Below are 14,370 nucleotides of genomic sequence, written 5' to 3' on the forward strand. Positions count from 1 at the left end.
ACTGGGGTGAAGGGCAGGAGGTGAAGGGTGTGTGTGAGGGGGTGGGGGATGGGGGTGTGAATAAACACTCAGATCTTTCTTTCCCTGAGCCAGCTGGTCTCTTTACAATAACCTTATAAGTAATTTTACCACTGGCTTGACCATACAGAAGCCAAATGGCAGGGCAGCTGGGACAATACAGTTCAGAAAGGTCAGTCTTGCTTGCCCATAGAGCACGGTCTCAGGAACCCTTAGAAAACCTCAGGTGCGGGGCACCCCTGGGATACTTGGGAACTTCTTAGTTCACTTCCTGCATGGAAGTTTCACTCCTCAAATTGCCATGGTACAACCCATGGTACTAAGCTAAAGATCAAAAGTTCAAGAACACCATTCACAAGACACCTTCTTCCCAAGCCATCGCGCCTACCTATTCGCACCAGGGCACCCCCGGCCACCCCAAAGCCACACACATATCTGGTTGACAACAGCCGCGCGACCCGCCAAATCAACCCAAATTACATTCGCAGGGCCGGCTGGAAGCGCTTCCTGATTGGCAGGCGGGCAGGGGGTGGGGCTTCGGCGGAAAACCCTCCCTCGGATTGGTGCAAACTATCGAGGGTGGGTGCTGTAGTGCTTCTGGGCGCGAAAGCTCGAACTCCGCTGCCGGGTTGGAGACGGCGGGAGGTGCCGCCGGCAAGTTGAGGTTACTCAGAACCGGTTCTCCTGGAGCCGCGCTCGGTAGAGAGGCCAGAATCATGACCGGCGAGGTGGGTTCTGAGGTGAGTTTAGGCTACGGCCCGAGCTGTGCTAGCCGCTCGCCGAGGGTCGAATGTGACAGGGGATCTAAGTAGGGCCAGAGCGCTGAGCCCGGAGGACTACAATTCCCGGCGTGCACCGCTCCGAGACCCCTGGGCTGGGGAAGGGGGCCTGGGCCTCGCATGGGTACCCTCCTGGCCGGCGGCTTCCCGCGCTCGGTCCTTGAGGCTCCTGGTTCGGCGCCGCGCGCCGCTCTCGGCCCAGCTGGGTCCTCGGCTTGTCACGGCAGCCCGCCCTGCTCTTTGGCGCGTTTCCTGCCGCGCAAGGTCCTTTTACAGCATCCTCGACCAAAAGAGGCCTTAGCCAGCCTGGTCTGGAGGGTGTGGGGTGGGATTCGCTGTAAACATAGGGTGAGGGTAGTATGAGGTTTGAACTGGTTCTGGAAGGGACCTCTGAGGCTCTCGTGCGTGGGCCCACTGTGTTTGCCAATAGTGCTTCCCGCGCGGCGTCTTGCTGGCGGCTGACGGCTCACCGGGGGAATTTGGCCATAGGAAACTGTTCAGGATATGTGTTCTTTTCTGGAGCCAAGACTAGGACCAGACAGTTGCCTTGGGAACGGATTTAATGGGGTACCACGAAACCTAATCACCACATGAAAGCCGCAGTTTGGCACAGAATTTCCACGATTAGATATTGAACAAAATATCAGATTTAAATCAAGATGAGATCTCATCCAGTACCAACCTGTCTTCTCAATTCACCTGAATCCTAAAAAGGCCTTGTTCTCAGTAAAATTATTTACAAAAGCAGGTGACTGACTTTATAAGCCATACTTTTGTTGATTCTTATTTTAAAAGAAAGAAAAACCCTGAAAGTAAGGGAGGGATTATTAGGAACAGAGAAGAGTGCTGGAGAGATGGGGAGGCAAAGTTAGAAAAATGGTAGATGAGGGACAGTTTGTGTGTGTGTGTGTGTCACAGCTGGGCCATGTTGCCAAGCCTGACAACGTGACTATCCCCAGGACAGTAGGAGAGAATATATTTCTGCAAGGTGTCCTATGACTTACACACTCCATACATACACATACACAAAATAAATGACATAATTAAAAGTGGGGGGGCTAGAAAGATGGCTCATTACATAAGTGCACTTGCTGCTCTTCCAGAGGACCTGCATCTTTTCCTGTCACCCACATGGTGCTCACACCCATCCATAATTCCAGTTCCAAGTGATCCAGTGCCCTCTTCTGACCTTCATGGGTCCCGCACATGCATGCAGTGCCTTTACATGCGTTCAGGAGAAACACTGGTACACATAAACTAAGTACATCTTATTTTAAAAATTTAAAAAGGACTGGAGATGGCTCAGTGGTTAAGAGTACTTTCTGTTCTTGCAGAGAACCTGGGTTCAATTCCCAGCATCCACATGATGGTTGTCTGTGATTACAGGTTTAGGGGCTGTGACTACAATTCTCACACCCCTTTTTGATCCCCACAGTCACTGCATGAATATGGTGCATAGACATAAATGCTGATGGAACATCCATATACATGAAATAAATCTTTTTTTAATTAAAAAAAGGAAAATAACACAGTGAATCTGATTTGTGTAATTAATGTGTTTAATAATTAAAACTAAGAGTAGTGGTTCATTTAGCATCCTGTAGCAGTTGTTTTTATTTGTTGGGTTTTGGTTTGGGCCAGTAATCTAAATGTCACCTCTTCTTTCCAGTTGTGGCTGGATGACCCCATGCTTTGTGGATCCATACAGACTTGGCGTTCTGTTTCCTTGTTGATGCAAAGTTTATTCTCACCTTGTAGGTTAACCTGGAAATCAGTGATCTAAACCTTGCTTCACAAGAAACAGCAGACAGTCCTGTAGACAGTGGACAGGGCAGTCTTGAAATACTCGGGCCCCTGAGTGAAAGAGGTTTGTAATATACCTTATGTTAATCTTGGGGAATAGAATATGGGGTCCTGGGTTGTAAGTGATTTCATTTATTCTCATTATTTTCTTGACTTATCAAGTTGTTAGTGCCCCAACTTTATTATTTATTTTCTTTTTTACAAATGCAAAATAACAGTGCTTATATAAATTTTTAAAGAATATCCATTTCTGTTATATAACTGAATAGATACAAGATGCCTATTAGTTACTACATCATTGCCTGGTTATAGAAAAGATTTCTGACACCTGCCAGGATGATTAGAATGACTTTACACATTATAAATGTATATAATTACATTTTTAGCAAGAGAGGTTTTGTCACAGAAAGACTTTTTTTTTTTAGTATATTTTTAGATACACTTTGCTATAGTCAGTTCTTAGTGGTAGTTGTATAATTCCATAAGGTGACATAACTGACGTATAATTAAATACAATTTTAAATAGCTAGGAAGAAGGCCAAATGATTGGGTACCTTTCAAAAAAAAAAAAAAAAATGTGTTTTTTCCAGATTCTGACGAAGAGATATTTGTGAGTAAGAAACTGAAGAGTAGGAAAGTGCTGCAAGACAGTGATTCTGAGGCAGAGGACAGAGATGTCTCTCCAGAGAAACCCACCTGTGACAGCGCGGAGGAGAATAAAGAGAACTTACACTCAAAGCAGAGCAGGAAGGTCAAAAGCCTTTCTAAGACTCTGGCCGACAGCGATGAGAGTAACGGGGAGGGGACTCTGTGTCAGGACAGTCCTGACACTCAAGAGACACCTTCCTTAGAGCTGAACCACCAGCCTGGAAGCCCTGTGAAGCTCGCCACCGACAGAAAGCTTGCCAAAAAACTATCCAGAGAAGGACCTGAAGGAAAAGCAAAATCCAAGAGAAGACTAGAGAAAGAGGAGAGAATGATGGAAAAAATTAGGCGGCTAAAAAAGAAGGAAAGGAAACATGAGGTGTGTTGTAATTTTCCGAACTTTGTAATCCTTTTTTATTGTTGTTGTTGTTTTTGAGACAGGGTCACACCATGTATCCTTGACTGGCCTGAAGCTCGATCTATAGGCCAGGCTGGCCTTGAATTCACAGAGATCCCCCTGTCTCTGCCTCCCAAGTGCTTGGGATTAAGGACATGTGCCACCATGCCCAGCAGTCATTTTCCTGAACTTTATAATACAGTCTTTGTTCAAGGTTCTTCTAAAATGTATTTTTACTTGCTGTGTAATTGCACATACTTAAGGGTACTATGATATGGCAGTGCATGTGTGAAGCTGGTAAGGATCAAATCAGAACAGTTGGCAAACCTGTCGTCACCTCCAGCAGTTGTTATTTCTATATGTTGAGTATATTAAAAATCCTGTGCACTAGTTATGTTGAAATAATTGAATTAATAGTTGTCCACCCATAATTAACTTATTGTGTTATAGGACTTTAAGAGTTATCCTTGAGTGTTGGCAAGACTGCTCAGTGGTTAAGAGCACTGGCTGTTGTTCCAGAGACCTGAATTCAATTCCTACCAACCACATGGCAGCTCATAACTGTCTGTAACTCCAGTTCTAGGGATCTGACACCCTCACACACATATACATTCAGGCAAATACACTAATGCACATAAAACAATAAATTATTACCATTATTATTTGACAGGGTTTCTCTGTGTAGTTCTGGCTGTCCTGTAGACCAGGCTGGCCTGGAACTCACAGAGATCTGTGCTGGGATTAAAGGTGTGTGGCACCACTACCAAGCAAAACAAATAATTAAAAAAAGAAAAAAGAGTCATTATCTGATTGTATCGCTCTATAACCCATCAAAAACCCTGTTATTCTATTTTACTCTCTCTTTTTTTTTTTTTTTTTAAGATTTTTTTTCTCTTAATGTGTATGTATTTGTGCCTGTGTGAGTTCATGTGCACCGTGTGGATGGTGCAGGTGCATGTAGAGGTCAGAGGTGCCATATCCTCTGGAACTGGAGTTAAGTCAGTTGTATGTCACCAGATAAGGGTGTTGGGAACTGAATGTCGGTCCTCTGTAACAACAGAAGTGCTCTGAACTGCTGAGCTATCTTTCTAGCCTAAATTCAACTTAATTTCTACATGTGAGTGAGAACATGATGTTTCTCTTCCTAGTTTGACAATGTCCTTGTCTTAGTTAGGGACTCTATTGCTATGAAGAGACAACATGACCACGGCAACTCTTATAGAGAAAACATTTCACTTATAGTTTTAGAGAGTCAGTCCGTTATCATCTCATAGTGGGGAGTGTGGCAGCGGGCAGGCAGACATGGTACTGGAGAGGTAGCTGAAAGCGTTACAGCTTGAAGGTAACAAGAAGTTGACTGAGACACTGGGCTGTATCTTGAACATAGCAAACCTTAAAGCCCACTCCCACAAAGACACACTTCCTTCAACAAGGCCACACCCACTCCAACAAAGTCACACCCCCTAATAGTGCTACTCCCTCTGAGATTATGGGGGCCAATTACATTCACCTTGCCACAGTCCTCTAATCCTATTCAACATTGCTGCAAATGACAGAATTTCATTTTTTAAGAGTGAACAATATACCCTTGAGTATTTTATGTATGTACTTGTTGAGTACATTCTAAAGAATAATTAGGTTTTATTTTTTAGATAGATTAATGTTTTTAAAATGTAGGCTTTAGTTCCTGACATTGTTATTGAGGTTCTGCACAAACTACAGTTTTAAATTGGCTGCTTTGCATAAATAATGATGGTTATATAATTTATAATTATTGATCTTCTTTGACATTGTGGATGCATGAAGGACACTTCCAAATAGATGGGTTACTGGTTCCTTGGTGTGTTCTTGTAGTAATTCTTTGTTACTGTTCCTCTGATAAAATTGACTTTGAAGGGAGAATTTTAAAACATATATATCAATCAAAAGTTCTTTTGTTAGTCGGGTGGTGGTGGTGAACACCTTTAATCTCAGCACTTAGGAGGCAGAGGCAGATGGATCTCTGAGTTTGAAGCCAATCTAATCTACAAAGCAAGTTGCAGGACAGGGCTGTTACACAGAGAAAGTCTGTCTTGAAAAACAAAAACAAACAAAAATCACAGCTTGGATTTCAAAGGACAAGTGTAGTTTAGGAACCAATGAGAATGTTCTAGGTGTGCTATATTGCCTGTTGAGGAAAGGTGGGCTTTGTTGTCTGGTTCAAATTGCCATATGATGTTGTGAAATGCTAGACTTTAAAATGATTGGATTATGCCTTTTCTTTACTGTCCAGGAAGGTGATGCAGACCAGCCACTTAATGACAGTGGCTGTCTTCTTGAAGATAGTGATCTTTTTGAAACAGGTTTGGAAGAAGAAAATGACTCTCCATTGGAAGATGAAGAGTCATTAGAGTCGATAAGGGCAGCTGTGAAAAACAAAGTAAAAAATAGCAAGGTAAGTAAAAAACCATCCTAACCTAGCCTACCTCTTCTAACCTTTGCTTTGTTTTTTTATTTTTCATGTTTTAAACATAATTTCTAAAGGATTTGTTTTTCTGTGTGTGGGTTTTTTGCTTGCATGTTTGTCTGTGTACCACATGCATACATGGAGTGTTCATGGAAGCCAGAAGAGGACATCTGATCCCCTATAACAGAAGTTATAGATGGTTGTAAGCTGCTTTGTGGGCGCTGCAAATCAAATCTGGCTCCTCTGTGCTTTAGTTCAGTGGGCAAGATCGTTTGCTGCTCAAGAATGAGGACCAGAGTTCAAATCTCTAGAAACCAGATAAAAAAGCAAGGTGTGGTCATGAACTGTAATCCCAGGACTGGGAGGCAGAGACAGGAAGATTGCCCAGACCTGGTGATCATCCTAGTCCCAGATTTGGTGAAGAGACCGAATCTGTCTTAAGGCAAAACGTGGGGAGTAATAATAGAGTAGGATACCTGATAGCCTTCTCTGGCCTCCATGTGTATACCAGTTCTTTTAGTTCCCTTCTTAGGAAATACAGAAACAGAAAAATTAGGTTTTGGATTTCATTTGTGTATAACTTTTTTCTAGGCACAGTAGGAAAACTTTCTACCTGGCAATTATTAATTTAAGAGTGAGGTAGTATGACATAGTAAGAAACATCCTTTTGCCAGCCCTGTGGTTTTGATATCCCAGCTACTGAGGAGGCAGGAGAATTGCAAATTCAAGGCCAGCCCAGGAAATTTGATGAGACCCTGTCTTAAAACAATATATATATATATATATATATATATATATATATATATATATATATCTCAGTTTAAGAACACTCACCTATCATGGTTCAACTCTTTGTACCAATAAGAGAAAAACATCTTTTTATATGAGTTTAATTTTTGTTTTAATCGATTTGTAATCTTCTAGAAAAAGATACCATGTCTGGAGAGTGAGACGCTTTCATTAGAAGAAGAAAATGAGTTATCTCAAGGCAGCGGGAGGAAGGTAAGACAGTCCTGCCCAGTACTGATGTTGATCTCTTCCACAGGGGACTGCATTTCTCACAGATAAATACTTTACCTGATTTGATATTCTTGGTAACCAAGAGCTTTCTTATTTACTTTTTTTTTTAAAGATTTATTTATTTTTATGTGTATGTGCTATACCTGTATGTATGTCTGTGTACCACATGCTTATAGTGCCTGGTGCCCAGGACTGGGCGTCAGATCCCCTGGACCTGGAGCTGCGATGTGGGTGCTGGGAACTGAACCTGGGTCCTCAGCAAAAGTAGCAGGTGCTCTTAACCATTGAGCCAGCTCTTCATCCTCCAAGGTGTTTCTTTGTATACAGAAGGAACAGATACATCATTAGGTTACATTTGTTTTCTGAGATTTACTAATAAATATTCTTGTACTGAGTTTATTAGTACCTGTTCTTCATTCTTTTCCTGTTTTTCTTAGAAAAACTCTTCAGGGGTAAATATCTTTCTGGAAACTACCATTAATGCAGTTTCACCTTTTGTTTTTAAGGAAAGAAAGGCAGCGAAGTTAAGTAAGGAAGCATTAAAAAAGCTGCATAGTGAGACTCAGCGTCTCGTCCGAGGTAATACAAACCAGTACAGTAAACTTTGAGGCGAATCATGATTTTTTTTTTTTTTTTTTTTTTTTTTTTGTTATGTTTTGTTTTGGTCAGCTCAACTTGGGTTTTGGGGAGTTGTTTTGCTAACATTCCTAATGTGAATTCACATTGTGATATGAACTTTAGAGTTAAACTTGATCATTGTTCATTGTTCTCAATCTCATGGATCACTAATATAAACAGAAGATTTGTAGAATTGTGTTAGGGCTAAAGGAGAAACTATTTGTTTTAAGATATATAGTTTTAAAAATTTAAACTATATGTATATGCGTGGGAGGGTATTGTACTTATGAGTGTAATTGCCCACAGAGGCCAGAGAAAGTCAGATCCCCTGGAGCTCAAGTTATAGGCAGCTATGACCCAACATGTGTTCCAGGAACTGAACTCTGAGAGCATAAGTGCTGTAACCCCTAGAGGGGAAACTTTTAAATGCCGTCTATGGACTGACTGCACCAGGATCCCTGCAGGAAGTTTTGAAATGTTTACAATTATAATTCCCCACAATGATTCTGATCCAGTAGGTTTGAAGTGAGATCCAAGAATAAATATATATGTGTTAAAAATCATTCTGGTTTATTTTGCCTGGCATATGGCCCAAGGCCTTAAGGTGTTTGAAGCTGGAGGATTGAAAGTTTGAGATCAACATGGACTATATAGCACGTCCCAGGCTAGCCCACGTTACACAGCATGACCCTCTTTCATAAGAAAGCAAACACAAAAGCCAGGGGTCTCTAGGGGCTAGCTTGTGTTTGGCTCTTGCCCTTAGTAAAGCAGAATTGTTTTCTGTTTCTTGTGATAGCTTTGTTTTATATGATTTGATTAACTGAGTATAAAGTGACATTCAGAATACACACATGAGCATTTCCTTGTTTTGTTCCATTTTTTTAGAATCTGCACTTAATCTTCCATATCATATGCCTGAGAATAGAACTATTCACGATTTCTTCAAACGTAAACCCCGGCCCACTTGCCAGGGAAATGCCATGGCCCTGCTGAAGTAAGAACCTGCTTTTCTTGTGATTATAGTCTTAGTGAATATTCAGTTTTGTAATATCTGGTGTAAATGTTCAGACTCAGTCCCGTAAAACCAATGTAAATTAAACAGTTCATTCTGTTTTGAGGGATGAGAGTGTTTCACAGTGAGAATTTTGGGTTTTCAATTCCAGCTCATTTCCCCTTTTCTAGGTCATGTAAGTACCAGTTGGGCCATTACAAGGAGACCATAAACACAGCAAATGCAGCTGAGATGAACACTGATGACCCCAGCGAAGGTTCTGAGCAGACAGCAGGTGCAGCAATTGGAAAGGAAACTAATGTTCTCCCCGAGGTCTCAGAAGAAGCCAGGATCACTGCTGGATCAGATGAGGCTTGTGGGGAGGAGCCAGTAAGACACAGAGAACTAGAATTTGAGGAGACGGAGAAACACAGTGATGACAGACCTTCTGGGGACAGATCAGTGTCAGAGCAGGAATCCCCCATCTCCAGGAACGAGGCCAATGAGGGGTATCAGGTGGGAGAACTGGCAGCAGCTGACCCGCATGCCTTTGAGGGAGAAAAACTGAAAAAAACAGAAGAAACAGATGCAAAAGAGGAAGAGCCAGAGCAGAGGACTAAGTTGTCAACAGTTGCACCACCTGAAAAGGTGAGAAGATTCACCGTGGACCGACTTAAACAACTGGGAGTGGATGTTTCCATTCAGCCTCGGCTGGGTGCTGATGAAGACTCCTTTGTGATACTCGATGAACCAGAAACCAACAGAGGTAACCCTTGAAACTGGGAAGATTGTGGTGGTTCATACTGGCAACTTGTGCTACTGTGGGAGATGGTGAACATGGGGAAGGCAGTGATTGATGTGATCTTAGTCTAGTGCACTGGAGTCCCATTCAGATGAGTTAACAGATGTCAGGGTGACCTTTTACATCTTTTATATGATGGAAATCTGGTGAGAATTAATATACAGAAGAGACCTACTACTGCTTGGTTATGGTGTTTAGGACTTTATTTCTGCCTTTCTGACTTGAACATCTAAATTTTCCTATGACCCTGTGTCAAATCTTATTAAATCATTCATAACAACATTCCATTTTTCATAGCCAGAAAGAAACACTTTGATCTACTTCAATTATCTTCGTAACTGAATTTCTCCCCTCAGCTCCACTCTCAACAGATACTAAACTATTTGCTGCATTTATAAAATGCCATATTCCTTTCTGAGATGACAGAGCAAGGACACCTGTAACCTCTAGGAATCCTGTTTTATAAGCAAGGTGCTCTCTCAAACACCCACACAAACGGTTCTTTCACTGTAGGGACTGGGAAGTTGGCTCACTGGTTAAGAGTGCTTGTTGTTCTGTCAGAGGACCAGAGAGAGTTTGGTTCCCAGCATCACGTTTGATGGTTCATAACTACTTACAGCTGCAGCTGCAGGGACTCTTGACATTCTCATGACTCTGTTTCTCTGGCTAGTCTCAAACTCACTGTGCAGCCATGGGTGACCTTGACCTGAGTGATGGGATTACAGCCATGCATTACCATGCCCAGTTTGTAAATACTAGGGATTGAAACTATGACTTCATGCATGCTAGGTGAGCACTCTACCAGTTGAGTTTAGGGTATTTAGTTTTTATTGAGTCAGGATCTCTGTGTGGTTCAGGCTAGCCTTGAACTCCCAGTTCACTTGCCTCTGCCTTGTAAGTGTTGGGATTCAGTATGTGCCAGCATGGGCTCTCTAACCCATCTTAAAAAGAAAGAAAAGAGGGACATATGGTTCCAGAGTGATACAATACTGAAGGTGTATTAAAATAATGTATTCAAATGAATAGAGTAAAGCTTTCATGCTGGGCATTGGTGTCGCATGCCTTTAATCCTAGAATTCAGGAGGCAGAGGCAGGCGGATCTCTGTGAGTTTGAGGCCAGCCTGGTCTACAGAGCAAGTTCCAGGACAGGCTCTAAAGCCACAGAGAACCCTTGTCTGAAAAAACAAAAAAAAAAAAAAAAAAAAAAAAAAAAAAGATTTTTCAATTAGCAGCTTATTGTTGGCAGATGCTGTCAGCCACTGTGTCCAGTATAAAATATACCTGGTGACTTTGTTGGGTAGATGGACTTTGTAGAGGAGAGAGAAGGGTATTCTGGGGATATATTTATTTTTTCACTTTTTTGAGTCAGGATCTCACTCTGTAACCTTGGCTATCCTACAGCTCACAATGTAGATCCTAATGAATGAAAGATTCTTTGTCCTGGACAATGCTTTATTAGTTACAAAACTGTTAGCCAGTGACTAGGGCTTCTTATTGACTAGCTTTGTCTTAATTATGTACCCGTTTCTATTAATCTGTATTTACACTTGGTCTTGGCTTACTGGGCAACACCTGGTGTGTCCTTTCTTACTGGGCTCACTCACATGGTGACTCCATCTATCTGTGTTTCCTAGAATTCTCCTCACCTCCTATCCCTGCCTATATTTCCTGCCTGGCCAATCAGTGTTTTATTCATCAACCGATAAGAGAAACATATTACAGAAGGACAACCCCCATCACAGATCAAGCTGACCTTAAACTTGGCAGCATTCCACCACCTCTCAGGAACTGGTGTTACAGGTGTGCACTACAAACATGCCTGATAAGGACTTTTTTGTTTTGTTTTGTTTTTTCAAGACAGGGTTTCTCTGTGTAGCTTTGGAGCCTATCCTAGAACTCATGCTGTAGACTAGGCTAGCATTGAATTCACAGAGATCTGACCATCTCTGCCTCCTGAGTGCTGGGATTAAAGGTATGTGCCACCACTGCCTGGCTGAGAAGGACATTTTTGGAAGTAGCAGAAAAAGCTCTGCATGGTACATATTGGGAGAAGATGAGCATTTGATTGGAACTAGAGATTTGGGGGAAGGGGGTGTTATGTAACAACTGCATAGAGTCATCAGCAGAGGACAAGAAGGAGCTGCTGCCCATGGCACTGAGGAATATGTTAAATGACATGGGATTATCTAAGGAGTCCTGGGCTAAGATACAGGAGTAAAACTTTTCTGAAGAGCTACTTTATTAAATACTGGCATATTCTTTATTATCTTCCTTAATTCTTGTGGCCCTGGAGATTATTTTACAAAAATGAAGAAATAGGCTCAGGAGTTGCCTAACTTTTCAAGCATGACACTTAGCTTATACAGAACCTAGCATAATACCTGCCACATGATGGACACTTTCTTGTAACTCTGCATGTTTTCCAGCTGGGTATGGTGGTGCACCCTTCAGTCCCAGCATTTAGGAGGCAAAGACAAGTGGATCTGTGAGTTTGAGACCAGCTTAGTCTACTTAGAAAGTTCCATGACAGCCAGAGCTACATAGTGAGACCCAGACTTAGAAAGTTTATTTTTCCTTTAAATGTAATTGACATGAAAGCTTAGTTTCCAGACCAGTCTTTTTCGTGATATTCTGGACTTGAAGTTGGTGTCAACTGCAGTGAACTTTGATTTAGCATTTTGTTGGGTACTATGTGTACAAGTAAGACACAATCCCTCTTCTCAAGGAAATGAGAATGTAATAGAGAGGCTATAGGCAAACAGCCTCTTACCTTACTGGTGATGAATCAAGTGGTCAGTATATGCCACCAGAGAAAATGCATAGGAACCATAGAGCAAATGGCACTTACTTAGATTAGCAGTTCAGAGAAGTTTCTGAAAGAAAAAATGAAACAAAAAACCCCACCAGAGTTCTGAAAACTGAGGAGAAGACACCAAGGCAGAGAGGGAAAAGAAAGCTTTTCTGGGAGAGACAGCTGCAAAAGACGCAGGTAATAGAAATGACAGGAGTGCTGGCTAGTCTCCGCTGGGATTGATGGTGACAGCCGAGAATCTGTAGGGCTTTGGGAGCATGTTAGAGCTTCATCAATCCTTTTCTAGTAAGAACCATTGCAAGTTTTTTTTTTTTTTTTTTTTTTAATTTTATTTACTTATTTTTATTGCATGTATAGTGTTCTGTCTGCTTATTTGCCTACACACCAGAAGAGGGCACCAGACCTCATGACAGATGGTTGTGAGCCTCCATGTGGTTGCTGGGAATTGAACTCAGGACCTCTGGAAGAGCAGCCAGTGTTCTTAACCTCTGAGCCATCTCTCCAGCCCACCATTGCAAGGTTTTTGTTTTGTTTTTTTAAACAGGAAAAATGACTCAATTTCTAACTCATTTTAGGAAGTTCAAGCTGATGACTTGATGCTTAAGATCAATATTAGGGAGCTGGGCATGATAGCATGTGCCTATAATTCTAGCACTTAGAAGGCTGAAGCAGGAGAATTATTGAAAGTTCAAGACCACCCTGGACTATGTAGCAAGTACCAGGCCAGCCCCAAGGTTACATAGCCAAGACCCTATTTCAAAAACCTAAGAAACAGAAAAGGGGGTTAAGGAGATAGCTCTGTGATTAAAAGCATGTCCTGCTCTTACTGAGGATCCAAGTTCAGTCCCAGAACCCACATCTGGCAGCACATAGCCACGTGTAACTCCAGTTCTAGAAGATCTAATGCCTCTGGGCCTCCATGGGCACTTTAGTCACATGCCCATAAACACATATGCACAAGTTACAATTTTTAAATAAATTTCAAAAAGTGTGAACAAGAATGAAAACAATGATAATGTCTCAATTTCTTCCTCTCATAGAGTTAACTTCCATGAGAAAAAGGAATGTAGATTTACATTTCATCAGATAGGAAATACACTATTCCTATTTTTCATGCGGGCACAGGAAATAGTGTCTAGATCTAGCTAGTAAGATGGGAACTGTGGACAGGGCCAGAGCTACCTGTATAGACTTGAGCTGGGGCAGAGGTTTTGTACTTGTTAAGAAATGAGAGATCCTAGGAAAAGACTGAGAAAAGGAAGGTAAGGGATGGCTGAGTCATGTAATGCAGAGCAAAGAAAGTAGTTGCTTCACCTGATTCCAGAATGAAGAGCATTGAGAACATCACTTTCTCTAATTATGAATGAAGGTGCTGCCTCACTATTATTTTAGGGCCTTAGTGAAATCTTCCTACTCAACTGTTTTATTTTATTAGCATCAATAATGATCTGCCTATTCCTGTTCCCTTTCTGCTGGTACCACCTGTTGCCTCTAACTTTACTGAGCTACTATAAATAGGGGCTAGACTTAGGATTTCTCCCACTGTTCTTTTTTCTGCAAGCAGACATAGCATTTTTTACAGTTGGGTTTTACTGCTAATAATTGTTAGAGACACAGTAAAAGATTTTGTCTCCTTCTCTAGGGAAAATAAAGAACACATGTAGATGCTAACAATACTGCCACTAACATAGAGTCTGAATGCATGCTTTTAAAAAATTATCCATTGGCTGAGTGTGATGGTGCACACCAAAATCTCAGCACTTAAATGGTGAAGGCAGGAGGATCGGGAGTTCAAGATAAGCCTGGGCAATATGAGACCCTGTCTCTAAAAACAAATAATAATAAGATCCACCAAATTTCTTTGTTTTGTTTTGTTTTGTTTTGTTTTTGAGACAGGGTTTCTCTCTATTGCTTTGGAGCCTGTCCTGGAACTCGCTCTGTAGACCAGGCTGGCCTCGAACTCACAGAGATCCATCTGCTTCTGCCTCCTGAGCTCTGGGATTAAAGGCATGTGCCACCAACACCCGGCTGAAAATGAA

General features: G+C 41.8%; 1 protein-coding gene across 1 annotated transcript in view; it reads left to right on the top strand.

Annotated features, from left to right (window-relative positions):
* Window positions 1-622: 622 nt before the first annotated feature.
* Window positions 623-14,370, top strand: part of Clspn (claspin) — a 35,231-nt gene continuing 21,483 nt past the window's right edge. Inside the window, exons 1-8 of the mRNA XM_051188803.1 lie at window positions 623-758; window positions 2,556-2,664; window positions 3,191-3,624; window positions 5,915-6,076; window positions 7,013-7,090; window positions 7,615-7,687; window positions 8,612-8,720; window positions 8,909-9,483. Coding sequence (XP_051044760.1) covers window positions 735-758; window positions 2,556-2,664; window positions 3,191-3,624; window positions 5,915-6,076; window positions 7,013-7,090; window positions 7,615-7,687; window positions 8,612-8,720; window positions 8,909-9,483 — 1,564 coding nt within the window. The 5' untranslated portion in view covers window positions 623-734. The remainder of the gene's footprint in view (window positions 759-2,555; window positions 2,665-3,190; window positions 3,625-5,914; window positions 6,077-7,012; window positions 7,091-7,614; window positions 7,688-8,611; window positions 8,721-8,908; window positions 9,484-14,370) is intronic.

Source organism: Phodopus roborovskii, unplaced genomic scaffold, assembly GCF_943737965.1.
Source record: "Phodopus roborovskii unplaced genomic scaffold, PHOROB, whole genome shotgun sequence".
Taxonomy (NCBI): Eukaryota; Metazoa; Chordata; class Mammalia; order Rodentia; family Cricetidae; genus Phodopus; species Phodopus roborovskii.